At 39.6% G+C, this 10,987-nt stretch overlaps 1 protein-coding gene across 3 annotated transcripts in view; it reads right to left on the bottom strand.

Annotated features, from left to right (window-relative positions):
- Positions 1 to 9,643: 9,643 nt before the first annotated feature.
- Positions 9,644 to 10,987, bottom strand: part of LOC109626223 (mucin-2) — a 34,499-nt gene continuing 33,155 nt past the window's right edge. For all 3 annotated transcript variants that reach the window (XM_020081948.2, XM_020081947.2, XM_069514067.1), the window contains exon 4: positions 9,644 to 10,660. In XM_020081948.2, coding sequence (XP_019937507.2) covers positions 10,471 to 10,660 — 190 coding nt within the window. In that variant the 3' untranslated portion in view covers positions 9,644 to 10,470. The remainder of the gene's footprint in view (positions 10,661 to 10,987) is intronic.

Here is a 10,987-nt window from a genome sequence, read left to right as displayed (position 1 = left end):
CGCAGGTGTGGAGGCTCCCAGCACTTAGTCGGTGCCCAGGTGTGTCATGCGGCTTGAACGCAGCCCGGGATGTTTCTCATGGTGGAAAACTGTTGAGAAACTGCTGCAGAGAAACAGAGGAGGTGAAGAGCAGGAGAGGAAGGAGAAGCTGAACCCGTGAAGACTTGACTCCTTCACTGGGAACAACCTGATATCCAGTGACTGCTTCAACATGGCAGCCACGGATCAGATATACACATGATGACGATCCGAAAAAACAGCGTCCTCATCTGCATTTAGACTGAGCCGCAACACACACACAACAGGAGAGAGCAACTTTCATCAATGACCTGACTGTGTGAGGAAGTGTGAGAGGTACACACACAAACACACACCACGTGGATACATGTCCTAACAATAATATACATAAACATTCATTAAATAGTCTGCATTACCCTTAACAACAATAATACTGATAAAGACATGTATTTCTGTAGGACCACCTTAGTAAAGTTGTTCCTGTTTACACATACTGTTTATAATAACAAAGAACTAAAACTTTCCTGGACTTAAGTGGTAGTTTTAATTGTAATACTTAAGGTAACCTGCAACTTTGAACCACTTTGGTATTTACTTTATCATTTTTCATTGTTTCTTTATATTTATCTAAGAGGGAAACAAAGCCGTTTCACACCACTGCATTTGTTTAACAGCTGTGCTTGTAACTGACTTTTCAAATACGTTTAAGTAAAAACTTAAAATAGAAAAGCCTACTACACATACGATAAAGGGAGTACTTAAAGTACAAAACGTAAAGTACTATCTCTGAGGCACTAAGATGCACTGCAGTGTCAATTTGAGACATTTACAATCTTAATGTCTCAGGTGATTTCATATGAATTGCAGTTTCTCTATATTACAAATATTAATAATAGTGAAATGATAATTCATCTTTAATTAATCATCCCATGAGCTCTCAAGTATATGTGTTGACCCTCCTTCCTTACAACCTCAGCTCTTCTACCACACTGATTAGAACGCAATATGAGTATGAAGAGTAAAAACTGACTGATGGCAATGCAACATTATTTTGTTTCAGTATAAGACTTTTGTTCTTTCAGAGCTCACTCAGTAATGAAGTCTGAGTAAGTGTATGGAGAGTTTCTGTTTTTGAGCCTTGATGCCCAGAACATATTTCTGTCCCATCATTAACAACCTACTTCCTCTTGGACAAACCTTTTATCTTGTTTAATCCACAACAACAGCATCAAACCACGAGTAGAGAGATTTGCTGTTCCCCCAATAAATGTACATATAATGGCAATGCACATATAAAGTCTTATCACGAACCCTGAGGATGTTTTAAGCATTTTGGGTGGTAAAATAATATTTGCCGTAAGGCAGTTCATTATTATTGTTTTGGCCGAATGCCTTGCGCCTTGGCACCACAGCAGTCAGTGTATTGTGAAGCGATATCCCTGCATATAAAAATTTACTGCTTTAACTAGGTCAGTTTGAAGCAATCAGGGGAAAAAATCCTTCGGGGTGTTTTTAAAAGACCATCAAGATATTCTTAAATTTTAATGTAGCTATTCTACACAGATGGGAAACACTAGAATGGTGAGTGAGTGGTGATAAATTGCATTTTGTGAAGTGAGAAATCATCTGCAGCATTTAGTTTACATATTGAAATATGAAAACAATAGGATGACTCTAATCGCTAGCCTGGCTTTATTGAGATTTTTTAAAATCTGTAGTGATCACATTGTATTAAAATGTTTGAACAAAAACCCTTTTAAACGCAACGATTTATTTATATCTTTGTTAAGAAAGAGCACTGCACTATCTTTGATTAACGATCAGTTTTAACATCTAATTAGGAGAATTATCTGTAAATATAAAAACACCTGAACCACTTATTTCAGCCCAAAATGCAGGAGAATGCATTAACTTGATTAAACCCTGACTAATGTCTGCAGACTTGTCTATTAAAGGCTGCTTATTGGTTGGCTAAGAATAAATACAGGGGGAAAAAGTTATCTCCCTACTGCTTATATCTCTGAGCGTGGGGAAATAACTGAGGGCAAAAGTCAGGTGAGTATTTGAACATTTTCATCTAATCTGAGTTTCTCCCATGTGGATTTTTAAGAGACTGTAGTGAATGAATCAAACTTGAGCTGTGAGCGTGTGAGAGGGCATGAAAACTGGAAACTGTACTGTTTACTTGAGTGCATGTTGGTAATGCAACTTGTTTTACATGCGGTTATTAGTGAAGAACGTTTGTTAAGAAAACTGGAGGAGAAACTGGGGGAGGAGATGAACAAAGTGAAATCCTTTGTGCGATCTACAAAGCTGAAGAGCTCTATTCATCTTCTCATATTGTATCACAGTGCAGAGGAAGTTGATCTCAACTTGACATCCAGTGCCAGCGTAGCTTATTAATGCATGTTTCAGACACCACAATACCACGTTCCACGGGGAAGTAATGGGAATTGGAGGAGGATTAGCAGAAAATGTGATGCAATATGTCCCTGTATGTTAATTTTAGTTAAATATTCATTATGTCAGAAGAAACACTGCCGGTATCTCATTACATAAGACTAAACCCAGAGAAAATGACTGTCATGGCACTGAAACATTACTAATATCTATCTATCTATCGATCGATCGATCTATCTATCTATTCATCTATCTTTCTATTCACCGATTCATCTATCCAATATTTTTAACCTCACAAAAATGTATTATTTAAACATTTCAAAGTGACACTAGCACACTATAATATTGTTTTTACTGAAACAAAATGAAACATCCATATTTACATATTTGTTATATGTATATAATCACCCACACTTGCTTTATGATAAAAAAAAAACAAAAGATATGGAAATCTCCCAAAATGGTACCTTTGAGTGAATTGTGCTAAGATGTCAATATGGGCTCCAGCCCAACACTTGGAGATAGATACTGACACTGATCTTCAGGGACAGTAATTTCAATTAATGCCACATCATTAGTCAAAGAATAATGCCACTGAGACCCGGTGTATGTGTGGCAGCTAGACGAGGTTCATAATGTGATGTATATTGCATGTTGTCGGAGGATCTGATGCTAATTAAGAGGAGTTACACGCCTCAGCCTCTTGTTGCTGATTTAATGCTGTGGGAAATAAAAGTCAGCACAACACTGATCATTTCTGATAAGGCAGCAGCTGTTGTTTTTGATCAGATTTATTCAACTCAAGCTCCTGAACACGGATTTGGTTTCAAAGCACACTATAAATATTTCCCTTTCACGTCAAATATTCATGACTATAAGCAATATAATTAAAGAAAAGAATATTTCAAGATGCATTGGAAAAGGCACTTTCTTATATAAATATATGATCTCTTAACTAAATGTACAGTTACAGCCAACAGACAATAACCAGATAATAAAATCCACTTAACAATTTAAGCGAAACCTAGTTTTTTTTATTGTGTTAACATTCCAGCAGTGAAGTATTTGACATAACATGACTCCAGCAACTTACGACCACCCAAGAAATAGTCCACCATATATACAGGTCCTGGCGATACATGCGCTGGACCATTTTCAAAATATCGGGGGGAAAAAAATAATTTTCCGGTTTATGAACTACACTGCCACCAGCCACTGGGGACACTCAAGATGCTTTGGTTTCACTTTTGGGGAAACTTCATGTCATCTATCTTTCTTAACAGTCTACGGTACAAACAACATTTTCTTGTCTATATATATTCTTGACAATAAAGTGAATCAGCGTGGTCTAATTAGAAGGATAATTGTAAACTGTAGAAAATAAAAGTAAAATCTAAATTTTAGAATTTGAAATAAGTTTTCTGTTTGTGGGAACTGTTGGGCTGCTCTACAATTATTAAAGTCTCGACTTCACTTTGTAAAGTGCCTTGAGATAATGTATGTTATGCTATAGAAATAGAATTGAATTATTTACTTAAGTTTGCTAAAGAAAATAAGAAATCCCATTTCTCCAAGTTTCTTCTTGGATACCAAGCTGTCTGACTATTCTGACATTTTAAGTCATGCTCAGTGTCCGCGGTTACCTTTTAATCGTAAATTAAAAAGAACAGTCCATGATGCAATATGTACTCACAGTCTATCATCTAATCCTCAATGGAGGAGACAACAAACTGGCTGCGCAAAACAAAGGAAGAGCACCTCTCGGCAAAGCATTCACAGGACTTTGAAGTTATCTAAGGTGTCTTCAGAGAGACTGACTTTCATGTTCAGAAAGCTCCTCTCAAACAGTGACACAATCCCTTGAAAATGATTGTCAAACGTGTTGCTGAGCACACTGACTGCCCTGCAGGCAGCACAGGCATGAACTTCTATTTATTTTTAGTTCAAAATGTCTCACTCTTCTATAAACTCAGTGTTCAGCCTCATACATTTTGCCGCATGACATGTGATGGTAGAAAGTTCATATTTTGATGCTCTGAACACTGTCATCCATAGTCTGGATTGAGCTGCTTTGTTTGTTGTGAACTGTCAGATCTTGTATACACTCGAGTATGGGGGAAGTGATAAACTGATATGTCGACTTTAGGTTCCACATTTTGCACTTGTCTGGTGTTTCATTCAAGGTTTTGACACATGTGAGAAGATACTTTTGTAGTTTTTAGTTCCAGAAACCATTGCAATGTAGTTTTACATAGAAACTTTTCAAGCCTCTCTCTGGGATCGGTCAGGTCAGGATTGTTTTCTGAGTCAGCCTGGCCAACAACAGCTAATGGATTATAGCCTAGTGCTGCAGGTTGAAAAAACTCACCGGTAAATACAAATGGTGAGGGTCAGTCTGTGCTTTTGGGAAATTTTGGTTTTAATTTATTTGACTGCTGGGACCTCTATAACATGGTTTCATCCCTGTTACTGCACAGACTCTGGCTCCAAATGAGCAAGATGGCAGCGCTTATATCTGCAGTACTTTGGCTTCATTCTGGAGAGTGGGAGGAAGAGGAGACATGTTGTAACATCTTCATACAAAGTCTATAATTTAGACAGAAATCATATCGGGGTTAAAACAATGTGACGGTTTGCATTGTGGGGATCTGTTCAAATACCAGACAAGGTCAGTTTGGGACACCCATGAGTGTGAAGACTTATTCTGGACTCTGGACAGAGGTTTATAAAACCCTGACACAGGATTTTAGAACTCTGGAAAGTTAGTAAAGTGGAAATAATCAAAAGTACCAGGATTATGTGGATTTGATTGGCCACCACAGCACCTTGCTGGATGGTGCTGCATTGCGTCGCAGCAAAAGTTGAGACCAATTCAATTTCTTCCCTGGATAAACCCTTTTTTTCCGCTGGTGCACTCTACATCAGCACCTTTGCTGTGTTAAAGGAGTGGCCACCTTCAGATAAAAGAACTATGTGATTTTTTTTCAGGGTTAAAGTAGCTCTGAACAATACCTAATTCCAGGTTCAAGAACACTAACTGATTGATCCACCTCCTGTTGGGAGATGAGTTTGAAAAAGAAATGAAAAGAAAAAAAAAAGCTCCAGGAGTTTAAGTATAAAAGTAAAAGCCACATGAAAAAGGTCAAATGATGATGATTTGCCTGTGGCCTTCAGAGAGAAATAGAGAAGCATGTTTCAGCCTTAAAGGAATAGTTCACCTAAAAATGGTGGAGTCATTTTATATTTGTTTCTGTTGTTTTTTTACGTTGGAAGAAGTGGTTTACTTCAATTGTATTGGATTTGGCTGCAACGCTGTTTACCCCTGAAACTCCAAAAGTGTGGACTCACACTTCAAACACTACCTCCATCTGCAGTGGTGAGTAGATAATGAGTGAAGTTTCATTTTCGGGTGAACTATCACTTTTAGTTTAACTTCTGTATGACTACATTTGGGGCATGAATGCAGGCAGCTCACATATCCTAGAAAATACATATGAGGAATGAGCACACATTAAAAACTTCACTCACTCGCCCAGACCTTATGTTGATGTTCCTCCAAGCTCCAATTATGTACATTCGGGAAGTTCGTCTGATGCTTCTGAACCTCCTCCAGCATGAGTTCGGTCTGGGCCCTTGTTGCAAACATCCCACTCTTTCTTAAACTCTTTGCTGCCTATACTCCTAAGTTTCCTGTGAAGGCAAAATGTCCAGAGCTAATTAAAATCTATGCAGCATATTGACAAATCCAGCAGACTTTTCAACCTTTCCTGTTGCCTCCACATGGGCTCATCCTCTCCACAGCTGGAGTCTCAGGTCCACAGTGTTTCTGAGTGTTTCTCAGCCCAGGCACAATGTATTTACATTTCATTGCCCCTTTTTGCATCAGTGACAGCAGTGGCAGGGGAGAATTTAGCTCATATTTTATTAAACTGGTCGACTCAGAAACTTGGCGGGTCTTCTGGAAATGGGTACCTTTTAATTTATTATTTACAATTTCCCAGTGACACGACACAGACACACACACAGTCACACATAGAGAGAGAGAGTCCTGTTCCACTATCCCTGTGGGGACACTCATTGATATAATGCTTTTCTTAGCCCCTTATTGTAATGTTAACCATAACAACTAACCTGAACCCTCAAACCAAACCTTAACCCTCAAAAGAACAGTGTCTTCCTGTGTGGACTTTAAGTTTTGTCCACATGGATTATTCCGGATTCAGATCACTGTCAGGGCCACAACATAAGAGCAAGTACACACAAGAGGCCTGCACTTAAAGTCGCTCAAATTGGTTGAGCTCTGGTGATTGAGCTCTGGTGATTGTGCCACATCGTTTTTATCAGGGTTTCTGTATCTAAACTTGAATCACATGATCTAGACCAAATCTTAAATATGTTCAAATACGATGTACAGTCCAAGCTAGATCTTAATAATGTTAACATTAATTTAACATCACACTTAAAAGAGAAATGTTTTGATGGAATGCACAATTTGTGTTGTAGTTCTACAGTAACTACAAACTAGACCAACATAGATCTTCATACACCTTGGTCAGAATATATGGCAGTACACTCACCTTGACTGTGGGAATGTCTCTGCCTGTAGTTTTCAGTGATAATATTGTGCTTCGGGGCTATTCTCTACAAGGCTGCTTCACCTTATCTTCAGTTATGGGGAAGAGTGAGTCATTCTGGGACTTCAATATTCCCAAATATCTGTCTTACTTGACATATGTTTTTAATTTATCATGGTTTTACATGCAGCAACCTTGTTTTTGATGAGGACATTGTCATCCTGCTTTTTCTGGTATTTTTCTGGTATTTCCCAAAAATGTGTTTCCCGTCTGAATTTGACACTGAGTCTGTGTGATGCCCCTGAAATCTAGAGAGCCATCCAGAAGATGTTCACAGGCATTTTGCAAGTTTATCTGTATGAGTGCGCACATGATTCCTTGCACACGCATGTGGGTGTATTTTTAATTCGAATCCCCTGGTCCACATTCAATCCATTTTTTTCCTTTTATTCGGCCACTAATGAGGCTCCTATCTCGGATCAAAGAAAAGCAATTTCTTTCAAGTATCATTGCAACTTTGCGGCTTGTTTATCAGCATCATTATTGAGTCATTGAGAAAAGACACAGTTTATGTTGCATCATTTACTGCATTAGCCTTCAAATAATATTATTTCACTGCTGGACTGGCGTGCAGGTTCTGCCTCCTGCACCTATGACTTCTCGGTCTGATTGACTGTGAAATGACCTCTTTAGTTGTAATGTGCTAAAGTGAAACATAATATCTCTATAGCAGCCTGAGCCCAATGACTCATGCAGTATTAGCTTTGCCGCTTCCTCTCTCAGCATGCGGGGCCAGTTGTAGTTGTTTTCACATGCCCATTATACATGCTTGTTGATGCCTGGAGACATGGTTATTTTTTTTTCTCCTTCATTTTCAGCCGAGCCGCGACTGATGTTGCGCTGAATTGCGTGAGCAAACTTTGACCCTTGATGTTTCTTTGAAGAGGCCTCAAAATAAAGCTTGTTCACTCTCCTTCTCTGCGAGCCGCTGCGCTTCTCCAGAGCCGCTTTAATGACCAGTCTGGACCCGAGCCCATTTAGCCGACGTGTCGCTGTGACACACCGGCAGGAAGGGTTGCTTTCCCTGTTAAAGCTTTTCTCCCCTTTTGTGTTTGCCAGCATTCATTCTTGAATAGCACTGCAGCATTGCTGACAGAATAGTTACCTACCTCACCCCAGAATCCTCACACACACACACACACACACACACACACACAGTCGTGCACACTCCCTTTCTCTTTATGGATTCAAAGCCAGTCTTCTCTGGCTCCTTTGTTCCCCACTCCAGGCTGAGCTCAGATCCTCTCTGCTCTCTGTAAGCCCGCTCCGCTCTGTCATCAGGATTACAGGCTGTGCTGTAGCAGATTAATGACTGACAACTCTACACTCCTCTCAGCGTTGTGCGGCGCACACAGAGCTACTAGGAGCGAGCATGTGCCTGGTTGTGAGAGAGAGAGAGAGGAACAACTGCGGGGGAGATAATGCATTATGTTGTTCTGAGAACAATATGTTAGCTGTGCGATTGTGTGTGTGTTTGTGAAGTGGAATTGTGTGGTTGCGAGATGGTGAGTGTGTGTGACGGAGTTTGTGTGTAGATGTGTTGCTTATGAAGCAGTGGTACGTGCAGCGAGGGCTTTTCAACTTCTACACCTCAGTGCAGCACAGCAGGATTGAGAGCTCAGGTTGACGTGTTTGTGTGCGTCTGCTCATGTGTACATATGCATGCTTGTGTGTTCACAGCTTGAAAAAGTGGCAGTTACCAGTCCGGGACATAAGGGGGCCGTGGACTCATACACTGCCTGATGAAGATGCCTGAAACTATCCTATCGCTTCCAATAATGCTCCCCAACCAAAACAAAATAGGTTCCAACTGCTCTGTTTGTGGTAAAGTGGAAGCTGGCAGCAGCCGCACAAATGCAAACAAGCAGGCAAACAAAACCAAGAGCTAACACTTTCCGAAGTTTGGAATAAATTAGGCCGCAATCTCATGCCACCTCAGAGCCTCACAGAAGCAGCTTATGTGTGTCATGAATTACTAAGTAGTAATATTTGGGGCTTCTCACAGCCATCAAACAGCTGAGGCTTGAGTTCCTGAGACTTGCCCTGGAGTGTCCAGGAAAGTGGGCTGTCTGAGCCGCCATCTGAGGACTGAGACACTTCCCTGACTCAATTTCGGCTGTGATATTTATATATCTTTTGTTTGGTTAAAAATTGACAGTCTAATCCAGTTTCCTGCAGTGACTAAGGTCTAATGATGATGTCCAAAAAATAAAAGGCTGTAGCTTTTGCAAAATACGAAAAATAACATCCAAAAGTGTGTACGGTAGAATCTAATTGTTTTAATACTGGCGGAATAACTTGGGATGTTATAGCGTGTAGTGGACATAATCTTACGAGTCATAATCAGAATATGCTGTGACATGAAAAAAGGAATATGAAGGGAATTACTTCTATTAGCGACTTTAAACATCATATTCTAAATAAAATCTGAATTCTGAAAAAGGTCAATATTTGATATATTGGTGTTCATGTAAACACAGTTTCCCTGCAGAGTAAATACTTGATCAATCTGTATATTTACTTTATGTTTTTAAGCGCTCTATAGGTATTTGCATACGTAAGTAAAGAAACTGAGGATGAGGTCCTTGATAATGTCTTGAAACATGTTGAATCCAGTGTCCAGAAACACACACAAGCCAGCTGTGGTAAAATACTTTTATAGAGCAGTAATCCATATCTGAAATATAGCATCCAAGCAGAACAGCTCTGATATGTACAGAACTCAGTTCACCCATTTTCTCATTTTATATTTGCTTTGAATGTAAATGTTCATCAATTCTTTTATGTATATGTTGATGCATGTGCATGTAGACACGTGTAATCAATTACAGTATATTAAAAGTTTTAAATACAGTTCATAATAATTCTTTTTAAATGTCAGTGGATATAAAAGCTGGTGTTCTGACCGATTGATGAAGTCCATTAATGAAGATAAATCTTTCCTCTTTGTCTTTTTCCATCTTTGCCTATAAACTCTAATAATATCATCTTTTATAAATATGCTCTGTTGTCTCGGCTGTATTGCCTGTTGCACTTTGCCCCTTCCTCCCATCCCCCTTCTATACATTCTCTTTATATCTCCTAATTGCTTCCTCTATATTGTGGACTGAACTTTCGCTTTTATTTGACTTCAGCACTTTCACTTCCCTGCACCATATCAAACCTGCGAGTGCTGAAGAGGCATTTTAAGAGCAGTAACAACATGTGCGCTCCAGTCGAACCATTTCCATCAACTCCAACAGCTAAAAACATAACCTTTGTCATTTGCTTTCTCCACCCACAGTTTTATGTTTCCATTTGAATTCTCCAGTTCATTCTACACCACCATAGTTAATTCTTTGTAATTTGTTTTTGTCGTTTTTTTTTTTGTAAAGTACGCAGTGCATTACAGTATCAAAATATCTTCGTCCTCCAGCCCTCAGAGGAACCAGAAGCATTTCTTCCTGTTCTTCTTGGTGGTGGCCGGGGGTCGCACCGGCTGCGGGGAGTCTTGTTGGTGGGGTGTGGAGGGCTGGGGAGTGGAGGGCTGCGGTGAGCCTTCCGGAGGGTCGCCCACCTTCCACGTGCGTACGACCTGCCCTTCCTGCAGGCGGAAGTCGTGCTCCACACTTGATAGAGAATAAAGAGAGAGAGAAACATCGAGTAAAGTGTGTGTTTAAACTGATTTTTCTTCTGGTAACTTGGGGGTAGAGTAAACACATAGCTAGCATCTGTGCACATTGGACATATGATCAATTTTAAGTTGATATGATTGATTTCAAAAAAATGTTTTATGAATATATCACATTATGCCCCAAAGTGTGTCTATTGGGCAGTAAGGTGGTGGGAAATAATTCCACAACGATACAACAATTGATTGAACCAGGACAAAAGCAATACTCATTTGTTGCAGAGTGAGGGACTGCTTTAGTCAGAAGACATGGTTTATACTTGGA

This window comes from Paralichthys olivaceus, chromosome 18 (genome assembly GCF_024713975.1).
Source record: "Paralichthys olivaceus isolate ysfri-2021 chromosome 18, ASM2471397v2, whole genome shotgun sequence".
Classification (NCBI taxonomy): Eukaryota; Metazoa; Chordata; class Actinopteri; order Pleuronectiformes; family Paralichthyidae; genus Paralichthys; species Paralichthys olivaceus.
Note: the sequence above shows the minus strand (reverse complement) of the source record. Positions and strands in the feature narration are given on the sequence as shown.